General features: G+C 35.0%; 1 protein-coding gene across 1 annotated transcript in view; it reads left to right on the forward strand.

Moving 5' to 3' along the window:
* LOC111708663 (mucin-17) overlaps positions 1–12,265 on the forward strand; it is a 15,474-nt gene extending 3,209 nt beyond the window's left edge. The window contains exons 3-5 of the mRNA XM_023482104.1: positions 5,130–5,368; positions 6,425–6,568; positions 7,267–12,265. Of these exons, the coding sequence (XP_023337872.1) occupies positions 5,130–5,368; positions 6,425–6,568; positions 7,267–11,854 (4,971 nt within the window). The 3' untranslated portion in view covers positions 11,855–12,265. The remainder of the gene's footprint in view (positions 1–5,129; positions 5,369–6,424; positions 6,569–7,266) is intronic.
* The last annotated feature ends 2,993 nt before the right edge of the window (positions 12,266–15,258 follow it).

Genomic DNA, 15,258 nt, shown 5'->3' on the forward strand with positions numbered 1-15,258 from the left:
TCACCATTTTACCCCCACCCCCCTTCTGAACTCATTTCGTATGAAAAGTTAACAATCTTTTTTTTACTTTACTTTGATCTTTTTACAAAGTTTGAATGTGTTTTACACTTTTCTTTAATGTTATTTTCTTCTTTACATTAGCTGCTTAAGACAGTTTAGACAACTTAATGGAATGATAACAATAGAAAATTCTATCTATCTATCCATCTATGCTATCTGTCTATCTATTTGTCTATATATCTATCAATCCATCTATCTTTCATTCTTTCTTTCTTTCAATATATCTATCTAAATTTGTATCTATCTATATTCATCTACCCATCTATTCTTTTTATATTTATCTATCTATCTATCTATCTATCTATCTATCTATAATCTATCTTTTTATCTATCTATCTATCCATAAATCTTCCAATTGGTCTTAGAGTCTACACTACATTCTCTATAATATCTATATCTATTGAAGATCTTTATCTGAAAACAATCCAATCTAGTTTCCAGTTTTTCAACCTACTTTCAGTACAGGGGAGGGGGTAGTCAATGCACAGTGATTTAATTTATTAGAAAAGTCGGGGCGAGAATGCGGGTTGCACAGCACAGCTTTCGACCCTAATTGCCCGTTCATTTCTCTTTAGATTTACAAAAACTTTATTCAGAAAGTATTTAAGTTTTCGAAACCCAATTGGTTTAAATACAGCACTAAATAGATCTGAATCCCTATATTAAATCTAGCTATATAATAAAGCTCTTCACACATATATTTTTGTATGTATGTTAGCTATAGCTGGCCAAACGACTGAACTGGATGGGCTGAAATTTTTTGAGGGAACCCTTGAGTACCCCGAGGGTAACATAAGTTACACAAAATTCGAATTTTGTTTTTTCAAAATTCAGCTAGTGTTTGATAATTTCCGAACAAAGTATTTTGTGATCAACTCACTGATTTTAAATATTTTTAGTATTTTTAGTTTTTAATTCTATACAATATATTTATCTATGTTAATTTTAGCTGCTCCCTTTCTTTTAGAAAAAACTCTATATTTCATCTTTAATATTTCTTTATCCGTCTATCTAAATTGCCTGTTATGTTTTGAAAGCGGGGCACCTGCGAAATGTTGCAAATCATTTGAACCCATGAATGTACGTTCTACACAACCTCACGAGTCACGGGGCACGTGCGCAAAATTTTGAACAAAATTAGACTCATTTTAAAAAACGAGATTTTCAAATGTTTACTAAGCTCCTGGCGAAATAGACCCAAACTTGTCATTTGTAAATCTTGAGTTTCTATTTCTAAATTGTTAGAAATAAACTTCTAAAATCCAAAACATGACATTTACAATTTCTCCATCAGTTAGTTTCAATTTGCCGCGGGCGTTTTTTTACTTTCCGCTTTTTAGCTCTGAATAGATTCATTTTTTCACAATTATTAAGAGGAATCAGAATAAAGGCCCTTTAAATATTTTTTTCAACTTTTATTGCACTCTATCTGTTAAACGTCTTTATTTTGACACTTTTGTGCTCTTCTTATTTTTTCAAGCAAATATATTGAGACAACAAATTTGTTAAAAATGTGTTTGTTGGGAAATTTGACTCATGATCCTGTCAAACGTCTGATTTCCCTTTCACACCTTTATAGCCCATGTCACATATTTTAGAAACCCCCCCCCTCTCATGCAGGTCCCCCCCCGTTCCATCTATATATAGGGGGGGAGGTCTATATTTTCAACCTATTTTAACGAAAAAGGTGGAAAGTTTGAAGGAAGAAGATAATTGAAAAATAGTTTGAACTCCGTCACCTTCTCTTATCTGGGGACTCCCCCCTCAAATTTCCCGAGGGTTTTTAGGGTTTTATTTTAGTTAGTTTCATGGGGGAATTCTGTTTGGAAAATGGCCCCATTTGAGGCCGCCTGCTAATGGAGCGTGTTCTTGATGTTTCTTTAGACGTCAGTCAGCATTTTTAGGATTTTTTACAGTATCTCTGTACAGATCTATGTCTGCCAACTGCCAAATTATTTTCTTTACGTTCATGTTGTATTTAATATATACGGAGACATTGTACAATATATGTAAACCACTGGATTTATGCTCACATTACCTTTTTACATATTAGAGTATTCTAAAGCACCCCGAACTAACCAGAGAGAGAAGCATTCGGTATCTTTTATTTGAAATCAAACGTGTTTTGGTCTATACTTCAACACTCTTTAAACTTACAGATTTATTTATTTTATACTTTTTTATTCATATATATGCCAACAAAAAATTATTTCAAAAAAAAGGCTATAAAATTATGTATAAGGGGTCAAATTGTGATCAAAATTCACATCTTTCTGAAATATTGACAGAACCATTAAATCCACGTGAAAGAGTCATTCAACTCTCCACAGATAGTTTCATTTACAGGGTGGAACACAGTTGAGAGATGAACAGTAATCTGAACCAAATTCTTAGTATCTCTGATAATTTTGAAAATGGTATATTCAAGAGTTGTGTTTTGATAATTGTTTCCAGAATGATACTTGCAAAAGTCAGCTGACGAATAATGCCGCAAATTATTTCAAAGATCAAAGACGATATTCATGCCATCTTTAAACTGTGATGTTTCATAGTGGGAAACCCTGTAGCTGTACTGCAGGATTAAACGTGTATTATTTGTTTTATTCAAATACGTAATTTTGCACACGCAATATATATATGTGCAATGTGCATTTTCCTGTGTTCATATTTACTTTTAAAAGCAAAACCCTTATTTTCTGGTTTTATATGAGAGAGAGTTGAAAACTTGAGAAAATTATAGTATTTTCAAACGCAGTTTTCTGTCTAGCTAAATAAATTGTTGTAATGTTGGCCCAGTATTCTGCACTGCAAGATATTTAAATATATGTATCTTTATTTTGGTATCATTGCTATATGATGTGATTTATTTATTCTTAATATTGTATTCAGAAAGATAATCATTATGATTTATAATATTTAGCTTTGTCAAAAACTTGCATTTTTCTGACATTTAATCCCATTCTTTATTGTTTCCCTTTTTGTCTTTCGCCGCCAAATAACATTTTTTAGTGTCGTGTGTTGCCGAAATCTAGCTTTTTAAAAAAAGATTAAGACATCTAAAATATGAGAATTAAAGCTTTGTTAAACTAAAATTCTTGATTTGATAAAACTATTTATTGTCAAAATGTTGATTAAAAAAGTTTATTTTCCTTAAAGTAAAAGATTTGATTTGATAAGCATCATTTTCACAAGTTCACAACATTAATGAAAACTTCAATTCTTTTAGTTTAGACTAAATTAAGATTAAATGGGTGCAAAAATTTATTTTTGTGCAGTTTTGCACTGGCTGATGATCAATCTTTTGATAAAATATTGCATCAAAAAGAAATAGTTTAATTTGCAGAATATCTGCGCATCGCACCGGAACGTAATTCCAAGTGGTCGATCTATTTTAATGTCCAACATGTCCAATGCACTGTGATACCTTTTAAACCTATATCTGAGTAATAATGAGAGAGATATCGTCGTTTATTAATCTAAAAATTTGGTAAGCTCCGTCTTTTTGTCCTTTTTCTGCTGTAGAAAGGTTTCGTTGTGGATCGATTGGGACGATCTTTAAATAAAGGATCACTACGATCTTAAAATAAAGTATCGCTTTAGATTAGGTAAACAGTCTCTTTAGGGCACTAAAAACCTTTGGCCTAAGGTTTGCATGTTTGGGCGGGGGCAACTTTTTGTCCTTTTTGTCTAACCGATAACCACACCTACTCTCAACCTTGTTAATTAAGATCTTAATAAATCAAATCTATGTTTTAATCTTTATTCACAACATTTTAAGCATATATAGAAATTCCGGATAGTTTTAAGTTGGGATCAAAACTTTCAAAAATCTTCCAATTGTAATTTCCACAATAACAATTTCCACAAGAACAATTTCCCAATTGCAATTTCCACAACAGCAATTTCCACATCCAAGAATTTCCCAATTGCAATTTCCATAACAGCAATTTCCTAACAACAATTTTCCGATTGCAACTTACACAATAACAATTTCCCAATTCTCTAATTTTCCCAACAGCAATCCAATCTATTTTGTTAAAGCAATGTCCCAATCCTGAGATTCTCCTAATAACAATTCCCAAAACTAGTCCCGTTTTTTCCACAAAACAAATTTTCCAAAAACAATTTCCCAATCCTCTCGTTTTCCCAACAATTACTTTTTTAACCTATTTACCAATCCTACTTTCCAAACAACATATTCCAAATCATTTATTTTCCCCAAAAAATATTTGCCAAATCCCAAATCTTACATGTATACTGTTATTAGGAAAAGAATAAAAAATGTCAACTCAATACAAATACATACTATTATATATTTATAAATTTTCAATGTAAATTAAAAATGAAGTGAAACAAAGCCAGAAGATTTTTACTTAATTTTTATTGAATAGCGGTAAACTTGATAAAATCAAATAAAGAAATCAGAAATCCGAAAACCTCAAACCAAACCAATGTAGTTCAAAACTTTATGCATCGGTTATAGTCGAATAAATGTCCTAAAATAAACTTGTAAAATATAATAAAATGGAACATAGATAAAGCAAAGAAAATCATTCCTGATGTCAGCAGACATTTATTATCAGATGTCTGGCTGACAGCTGTCATCAGAAACAGCTGTCAGACACGATGATAAATTGCAAGGTTTCGGGCCTAATTCAATACAAGTATAGGGGTAGAAAGGCCTAGAACAACAACTGTTAAAAAGATAGTGAAATGCAAATTTTTTTATTTTTAAAATGTTGAGAAGAACATACTCCTATAACACAAGATGATGTACGATAGCAAACTTCAAATATTTTATACTGTGTCTCACAAAAATTACCTACTACCTACTATTTTACCAAATTTGACTTTTCAACTTTATTTCTACGCGGTATAAACAATGTCATTAACGTACTACTGATAAGCAAACAAGCCAAGTAGTTTTGCCAAGATATATATTAGAGAAAGGGGGCATTATGTGTATGTTACTTATTCTAAGGAAAGAGAAGTGAAAACTGAAAAGTAGGAACCTTTTTAGAAGTTTTAGATCAGAAACCAATAGAAATAAAACATTTTCTTTTTTTCAGGGTAAGAACGTGATTAATCGTCCGACGAAAGACGAGGTAGAACTGTGCCACTACAAGGGAACTGTGCGCGGCATTCCTGGATCCTGGGTCGCGCTTTCAACGTGCCACGGACTCAACGGTGTCGTCTTCGATGGGTTGGATGCGCATCATCTGGAGAGGGTTGAAGATACCTCACTGTATCCTGGAGTACAGAATCCACATTATCTTTACAATCATATTCATTCTAGACAACTCAATAGGTATTATATTTAAATTAACTATACAGGGTGTTTCAAAAAAGTGTAATTGGAGCCTTTTTTTGCATCGAGAAGTCACAAATTTAGGCCTCCAGTACAAACATTTTATTTTATTTTTATCCTCATAGTTTTTTTTAAAAGTCTTTTTTCTATTATAGAAGTAGTGAAATTATCAGATATGTAACTCTGAAAATAATCTAACCAAAGACCGAATATTTCGAATCAAATCCATTTTGTTTGAAAATTACAATATAACTATAGTAAAAATAGATAAATAATAGAATAAATTAAACTCTTTCTTTATTGATTTAGTAAAAATGAATATATATATTAAAGATTTTATTTAGAGATTTTTTCGGAAGATAAATTTATCAATAATGCCAATATTGATATTCTATGCAATTTTTCATCCAAATAGATAAAAAATTGAAGATTGTCAATCTTTTCAAGCTGAATTTTCAAATTTCTTTTTACCGTGTTTGTCATTAGTTAAACTTTTAATTAAAAATTTGACACTATTGCTACTTCTCTTGTTTTGTCTTTTTTTGAGTTAAATGAATTTTAATTTTTTTTTCAACAATAAAATAAGAATTATAAAATTAATAAAAAAATTGTTTTAATGTTAAACATATGTATTTAAATCTTTTCTTGTTGCATTTTCAATTTTAATGAAAATTCAAGCATTTATTTATTGGTATAATTCAAAACTCCAAAGGTATTGAGTCTATGTCGCAAACTCAAATTGTCTAATCCTTGCAACCTGATGGTGAAAACCTTTGATATTTTAAACTTATATTACTTTATTTAACATAATTCATAGTTTGAAACATCCAAGGTTTCTCGCATTGGACACAGGAATTAAAAATTTAGAGTTTGTGGCAAAGACTCAATTCCTTTGAAACTTTGTAGTAATTTTCAGAATTTATTTGTATGAAAAAATTTAATCAGCACATATTATTATGTTTTTGTTTGATTTATATCGTCTATTTTATTTTGAAATGTTCTTTAATGTTTCACTGTCTTTCTAAAATTTAGACTTTATCCAGGAACTATTTTTAGAACCTGTGGTTTCTCCGATCCTGCTCCGGATACTCCGGAAACCCTTGTATCTCCTGAACCTAGCTCCAGGTCCTATATACCTCCAGATCTAACAACAGAATCATTTTTCAAGGATCCAGTTTTCAACAGAATGCTCAGGTACAGGTACAGAGTCCTATTTGAAATAAACCGGAATAAAAGAGTTCAAAATCGTCTTTAATCTTAGAAATTGTTTGCAGCATTCATCAAAGGCAACCTAATTCTAGCAATATTTTTTTATAAAACAATTTTCACAAAATAGCCCTCCTAGTCCTAGTCAGCTCATTTCCTAAACTATTTCTTAAATCGAAGACGACTTTAAATCCTTCAATAAATCAAAATTATTGGGGTTTATTATGAATAGGTCTGTAAATCAAACTTTTACTTAATTTTCGTTTATGGATTTTGAAATACTAGGCTTTCAACACGTTTCACTATCTCTCTTTTTTAACAACTTCAGCTTTTAACTGCAACCATTTTTACTTCGTATAAAAAAAAATAAGAAAAATGATTAAAAAGATTTTTTTTTAATTTTAGGGGTCAACATGTATTTCTTCAAATTTCAAAACTGTGAATTACGATATAAAAAAATTGCTTTTATTCAACATCAAATTGCTTATTTGGCAGCAAAAGGTTGGATGACTGCCGAAAAACGAGTTTTGTTAATTATAAGAGATTTTTTATTTCGTAATATAGAGTGAACCAAAAACCTAGGCTCATGTAAGGTTTTAAAGTTTTAAAGAACTATAGGGTTCGATTGGTTAGGCCGTTTTAATGATAAATGAAAGAAAACAAGCAAAATATAATATATAGATTTTTTCTAGATATAAACGTGATATTTCCAATATTGATGAGAAGCCTGGACCAAGCAAAATAGAAGTTAAAGGACCCTGGAATGCAAACAAAAGATCACGGTTTGTTGAACTTGTCATTGTCGTGGACAACCGGAAGTTTAAAGAGAATGGGGAGGATCTGAACAAGGTGTATAGGAAGTGCAAGGATATGGCGAATATTGCCAACGCTCTGTACGCTCCCTTGAACATCTACATAGCCCTGGTCGGAGTAGTAGTCTGGAGTGAGTATGATGAGATAACTCTGAGTACTAACGGAGACACCACGCTCACCAACTTCCTTCACTACAGGAGGGAGAGACTGGTCAAGGAGCATCCTAACGACAACGCCCAGCTTCTTACCGGTATACAGTTTGACAGTGGAGTTGTTGGGAAGGCCCTGAAGGGTCCGATCTGTACCTACGAGTTTTCCGGAGGTGTGAGCATGTGGCACAGTGAGGTTATCGGTCTAGTGGCGACAACTATGGCACATGAGATGGGACACAACTTCGGTATGGAACATGATACGGAGAACTGTAAGTGTCCTGAGGAACGATGTATTATGTCACCGTCCTCTTCAACTATGAAACCATACTTCTGGTCCTCCTGCAGCCTTGAGTATCTAGCACTGGCATTCGAGCATGGGATGGATTATTGTTTGAGAAACAAGCCTCGAACTTTGTTTGATAGTCCTGTCTGTGGAAATGGGTTTGTCGAGCCGGGAGAAGAATGTGACTGTGGACTCAAAGATCATTGCGACAATCCATGTTGTAATGCGACCACTTGTCGCATGTTTGCTAATGCTACCTGTGCGACTGGAGAATGTTGTGATTTCAAAACTTGTAAACCCAAGACTCCAGGTGCTATGTGCCGACTGTCTGAGCATGAATGTGATCTACCTGAATATTGTACAGGAACCTCGGAGTTCTGTCCTAAGGACATCTACAAGGTTGACGGGATTCCTTGCAAGGTTGGACAGTCCTACTGTTATCAGGGTTCTTGTAGAACACATTCAGATCAATGTCGCCTACTCTGGGGACCATCTGGAAAGAAATCTGACAATCAGTGTTATGAACAAAACAGGAAAGGAAGCCGTCATGGAAACTGTGGATACAATCTGATGAATAAGTCCTATGTGCCCTGTACGAATGAGGATGTACGATGTGGAATGCTCCACTGCTCCCATTTAAATGAAAGATTAGAGTTTGGAATGGAATCTGTTGCAATTCTGTCTCATTCCTTCATCAACTCTGGAGGCCGGATTATCCCTTGTCGAACTGCTCTGGTAGATCTAGGGTTAGAGGACGTTGATCCAGGTTTAGCTCCAGAGGGAGCTAGATGTGGTGAGGATAGTTTATGTGTAAATAAGAAATGTATGCCTGTAGCTAGTTTACAGATTGGACCTCTATCCTGCCCCAACAACTGTAATGACAAAGGTGTTTGTAACAGTCTTGGACACTGTCACTGTGATGTAGGTTGGGCCCCACCCTTCTGTGATGGACCCGGAGCTGGAGGTAGTCTGGATAGTGGTCCAGCTAGTAGTCCAGATGGTGGATCTGCAATCTCCACCGCCTTGTTCATCCTGTTCTTGGGTATCCTCCCTCTTATCCTTGTCATATCCTGCATTATATACCTCACCAAGGGCAGCCTCCACTCCTATATTAAGAAATCTAAACGTGAGGAGGGATTTATCAAGGTGGAGAGAAGACGCAGCTCCCGTCCTCCGTCTAGACTAAACCTGGATTCTAAGGATATCTCCGGACCAATATCTGTTGAAACTACAAACAGCTTAACCTCCAGTCCTACACATGCTCTCCTCCCTAGATCATCAACTCAAACTTCAGATATCGGAGAAATTCCTCCTGTCTCTGTTATAAACTCCAGTGAGACCAAGAGACAGGGATTATTCTCCGGTAGTGTGTTTGGACTGGGCGGGTTAGGGTACAGGAAATCTCAGGATAAACTAGATTCTTCTGGAGAAACTCCACCTGAATCTCTCACAGACAGCAACTCCAAGGTCAACAGTTCTAGGTCTAAAGCAAGTAATATTCTAAAATCATTTAATAAAAGTATATCCTTCCCATCCACCTTCCCTAGTCCCAAGTTCCGAACCTCCTTGAAGAAACAAAACTCAGAGAGTAATAAATATGAAGTGAAGATAGAGCCTAGTCAGCAGATGGATAATTCTCCGGTTGATCCTGCAAAGATTGAATGTGTGCCCTTGTCCGAGGGAACAGTTGCCAATTCTTCGCAGTTCCTTCAAAACATTGCCAGCACATCCTCTATACCACCTCCATTACAACCTAAACCTGTTCTAGCCGTAGCAGGATCTAAATCATTCTCAACTTTTCAAAATAATAAAACCAAAGCGTTCACCTTGCCCCCCAGTATGTCCCTGGGTCAGGTTACAGCATCTCCAGTTCCTGTTTCTAAACTTGAAACCAAAGTTGTTCTCGCCGAACCTGAGGAACTGTCTCCGTCCCACACTGTGGTTGATTTCAAGAACAATCCTAAACTTGCATTCCCCCATAGTTCTAGTTTCTCCGGGTCCGGCAAACTACAGGAGGAGAAACCCATCCATGGTAGTCCAAGTGCAGGAAGTATAGCGGTCAAAAATATTCTCCAGAACCTAGAGAGGAAGAAATCTAACCCTAGTTCTTACATGAACAGGAATACACCAGGAGCCAACAGAACGGTTTCTTCTTCTTACTCTGCCAATATCCATCCTGTTCAGTCTCCCTTCTTGAAGAAACAAGATCCTAAACCTACTCCAGTTACAACCCTCACAGTGTCACCTTTCTCTCAAACCTCTCAACCCTCAACTACAGGCTCTTCTACAGTCTCTCCTGCACAAACAAAGCCAGCTGTAACCTCAACCAAACCTCAAATACCAGCTTCAAAACCTTCTCTGCTAGACTCTAAGCTTTCAATAACAACTTCAAAACCTGCCTCTTCCCCTAAATCCACTGGAGCTAAGCATACAATTTGGTCTGTTATGGATTCGGAAAAAGATACAAAATCGGAAAAACCCATACCTACAGAAAACCCTAAGCCTGAAAACCAAAGTAAACCTCTAGAAAAGTCTACTCCACCTAGTCTGAAAGAACCCTCAGATACTATCCCTAAAAGTCCCCTTGAAACAACTGCAGATACTTCTAAACCCAGTGTGAAAACTTCTGAAGCAGTTTCTTCTCCCTCTGGTAAATCTAAACCTCCTCTCTCAAGCTCTAGAGTTGGAACATCAACCAGCTCTTCTAAACCTGTAATAAGCCGGCCTGTTCTCCAGGCTGCAACACCTAACGCAGCTTTACTGATTGCAAAAGCCCCTTCAACAGGAGTTTCACAATCCTCTATCCTTGCTACTAAAGAGAAAGAATCTGATCCGTTTAAACCTCCCCGGGATAAAGGACGCAGAGCCATATTCTGTGATCCTATTACTCTTCCTAGTCCAACCAGTCCTAACAATCCTCCCATCATTCATCAACCTTCAGGTCCCAGTTCTACAGATGCTACTGTCGGTAAGATCATTACTCCCACCTGGTCTGTTCAACCTTCTCATGCTGTAGCTGATCAGGTTCAAGTGTGCAACCTTGATGGAAAACTCAGTCCGGAGCCGGAGAAGCCGAACCCAACTGAGAAATCCACATTCTCTAAACTAATCTCTAATGTGAAAAGAACCCCGTCCCTGGGCGTGGCAGACAGACCTACAGGTAAAGAGAAGGATAAGAGTTCAACCCTACCTAGGAAACCTAAAGGAGGAAAATATGACAGAAATAGTTTACGAACCCTTGAGATATCTAGTCCCATCCTTCAATCCGAGCTGGGGTATAAAGCAGACCTGGTTCCAGTTTGTAAATCTCCAAACCTAGATCAACCAGACTCACGCCTTTCTCCAACCCTGGAGCATCAATCTAGTCCTGAAAGCAAGCATGCTGCTCCTAAACCTCCTTCTAAACCTCAAAATGATGATATCAACTGTAAAGATAAAACAAGAAGTCGATACCAACCCCCGTGGAGATCTAACAAAGGCAATAAATCAAGTGAGAACAGAGAAAGTGACTCTCAACCTAAGGTTTCAAACAGTGATGATAGCCTAGACTTAGCTAAACCTGAGACCCAGAGCTCCCGATCAAAACGTCCTGCTAGCATTGCAACTTCTAAACCTATCCGACCCAGTGGACCTCCTCCTAAACCTCCACCAACTAGGGTTGGGAGCGAGGAACCCTCTCCGGATGATATTTTTATAAACCGTCAACCTGGTCTATTCACGCGTCCAGCTCCTTTAGCTAATATTAGAGAAACCCTCTCTCCCTCTCTGAACGAACCCATCTATGATACAATCCAGGAGGAGACGGATAAAAGAGCAAGTTTAATCTCCCAGGATGAGTTTGAAACCCCTCTAGGTTCTCCAACCCTGACCAAGAAGTCTCCGGATACCCTGTCTACCGGCAGCAGTGCGGAGGAGGACCTCATGAAGGAGATCTTGAAGGAGGTTCATGTTAAATCTGAGGGAGAATCCATCTACAGTAGTCTAATGAGGAAGGATAGGAAGAAGAGAAGACAGAAACAGATTCATAGCTAAACTATCAGGGTTTGTTTGTGGATTAGAAGCTGTCATGTTGTTAATCCAACAGATTATTCAGATATATTCCTTGATATCAATGCTTGCAAATATAAACAAGGAGATAAGATAATGCTAAATATTAAATAAACAAAAGGATGTTTCTCTCTCCCCCCCCCCCCTGACTGTAGAAATCTATACCCTGAGAACACAAAAGACAATGAAAGATTCCAGATCTGATAAACTCGATGATTTTATTCTAAACCTTGACAAGAACTTCATGGAGGGTTTACAATCTTAAAACCCTTTGTTCAGATTTATTGTAAAAAAGATTTCTCTTAAATTTGTGAAAACTGAGAATTCTTGCGTGGCTGTGAACCGTTTTTAATGAATTAAGAATACTTGTGCTCACTTCATACTGCGAAATTGTTTCTTGAATATTTATAATTCAACTAAATTTACAAAAGAATATGCATTTGGAAAAGACGCCTTTGATGATAACAAATGAACTTGAGTGTTTTTGTCTCATTTGCTTTCTTTATCTGTAAAGATACAAATCCTTTCTTATTCTGCACATGTATGTATCCTCTCTTGTTCTTTTTAGTCCTCTGTAGTCTTTTCTCATTTTTTGTAGACCTCTGTTATTCTTTATTGTCCTTTTTGTCCTTTATTATTCTTTTTAGTCCTTTTTAGTCCTCTTTTATTATTTATCGTCATTTTGCACTCTTTTATCCTTTCTTGTCCTCTGTAGTTCACTTTTATCCTAAAGGGTACAACATTGAGGCTTCAGCGATGACTGTTCGAGATTTTTTTCGTATTTTTTCATAATTCATTATATTATTTGTTTCATTCAATCTTTAAAGAAACAAACTCAAGTTCAACCCGGGGATCTATTTGTTGAAAGAGTTTCAGTTAGTCATTAAAGTCTCAACTGTGAAGTTGAAGAACATTTTGTTGAAAAATATTCTAATAATGTTAAATTTTATTAATCAGAAAAAAGAATGTTGTTTAGCTTGAACAGTCGCCTTGTGGACCTTTTTTTAAAGTAATTTGATAAATTATACTCAAAAACATATTCTTAGAAGTGCAGGCCAGGAAAACTTAATTTAAAGTTTAAATAAAAAACCTGGTTTTGAAATATTGTTGTTCCTGACCGAAACTCTGTTTTATGATCTAAAATGTTTGTTAACATATTATTATAATTTCGGGAAGTTTTATTTATGACATTCCGAAAATATGGGGATATAAAAAGTAATATGAATTGGTGCTAGTAGTTAAAACCCGAAAACATTGATATATTGTACACATGTACATAAGTTACAACTGCTTTTAATCAGCTTACAAAATTTGCTTAAGCACTGCAAACACGCACATGTACAATATTGTACACGCTGGTTCATGTCAACCGTATGTATGTACATTTCTGATCTCTTGTTATTATTTTGTAAAAATAGGCCTTTTTGTTAACTAAACTTACCCTACTGTACAGTGTGTGTGATCATATATATTCATGCTGAATTATTGGAATAAAATTAAACTAGTCAAATAGGTTTTTTTCTAAAATTGTCGTTAAAGTTTAGAAAATATTTATTTATCAAATTATCTTTATTTGGCACATTATCTAAAAATCGGTCTATTTACATAAACAAATAATAAAGTATGAAGGAGGGCTTACTAGTGCTTGAGCTGTTTTCATCTTGTCCCCCTTTATATGTACACTTATTTAAATCAGTACACGATGAAAAGGGGAGATTAGGAATCTATATAAGAAAGTTAGAGGGGAAAAAGTTGCTAAAAAATAACCTGACAAATAAAAACTTTGGTTAAAAAGTTCCAATTTTCTGAAGTCCTAGGACAAAATGTCACTGGAAATAGAGATTTAGATTCCTGGGACTTTTTCCCTAAAATAATATTGGGGCTGCTAATAAAGTCTCAGGAAATAAGATCTGCAGGAATTAAAGTCCTGAAGAAAAAAGTCCCAAGTCTTGGGAAAATGAGGTCAAGCCTCAGACGTTTTCATAAATGGAGTTTTCTTCAATGCATCTGCATATCGAATATAGCCAGGGGTGTTTTAATATCTAGTCCTTATTTCCATTGTTGTAAACATCCTTTGTTCCCAAGCATTTTCCGATTTAAGAAGACTTTTTTCCAAGGACTTTTTTGTATTAAATCATACTGGAACCAATAATAGTCTCAAAATGGTAAGACACTATTTCCAGAGATTTTTTATTTCAACAACTTTTTTCCACATGACTTTTTTTGTGTCAAAATTTAGGACTTCATTTCCGAAAATTTGTTGAAGAGAACTATTTTGGCGGTTTCCGGAGATTTTTAAATATTAGAGCAAGAGTAGGAAAAAAGACAAACACATTGTAAATTTAGACAATCCTGGATTAGATGAAATTTTAAATTAATACGGAAAAGTGATTTGCTAGTAATGACCCATAGATGAGCAGGCAAATTATTCCAAATTAAAATAATTTAACATACATAATACATCATATTATAATAATACATAATAATAATGCATAATCCAATTTTGATCGAGGAACTCGTTAGAAGCACTGTAATTTTCTTAGCTTGGTTTTAAATTCTAAGTTAAGTGGGTCGACTTATATAGCAAGAAATGTATAAAATCCTACTTTAAAGCAGGGCAACGCTGCGTTCCTAAGCTGCGCATTATATGAAGAAAAAATATGAAAAAATTTCCCCAATTTTAGGGTTCTCAAAAATAATATTCATTATACTTATGTAGTCTTCTTCCTTGTCTGACCTTTGAAAATTGAAACTGATTTTTAAATCCCAGTTTTTAAGTTTAAGGTTTCCGTCTCTTTTCCAGTAAATTCCAGACAAGTGTTCTAACATTTAGTTCAACTTGTAGAAGAATTGAACGGAGAAAGTGACAGAATTAAAAAGAAGAAGGGAAAATGGAAAACATTTAACAAATGTTTGAATAGAAGTTAAAAATTTTGTATGTAATAGCAATTAAGCGTTAAATTCATGAGGAACAAAACAAATGATTCGTTTTTTTGCGAGTGGGTTCACATTTATAGCTAAAATTGTAATTTACGACCAAGAGCGGATAAACGACGGGAGCAACTATGAGTACCCTGGGCAAAGCTGCGGTTACGAACGTAGATTCACCTTGCTTTTAAAAACTTTCATCAGTTTTAAGACAGGGTCGACTTCTAAGTGTCGCAACTCACTGGACTTTGATTTTACCGCTCTAATTTACTTACTTACGCCTTTCTTTATCCCTTTACATTACATATAACCATTATAAAGCACTTGTTGTTAGCTTTAGTAATTGGCAAAATTTTTCATTGCTTTTTGCTTGAGAGTATAGGATCTTTAAATCACAGTGGGCTCTCAAGGCTAGTAGTATCTATATATATATATATATATAAAGTTGTAATCTCTGTTTG

Source organism: Eurytemora carolleeae, unplaced genomic scaffold, assembly GCF_000591075.1.
Source record: "Eurytemora carolleeae unplaced genomic scaffold, Eaff_2.0 scaffold866, whole genome shotgun sequence".
NCBI lineage: Eukaryota > Metazoa > Arthropoda > Copepoda > Calanoida > Temoridae > Eurytemora > Eurytemora carolleeae.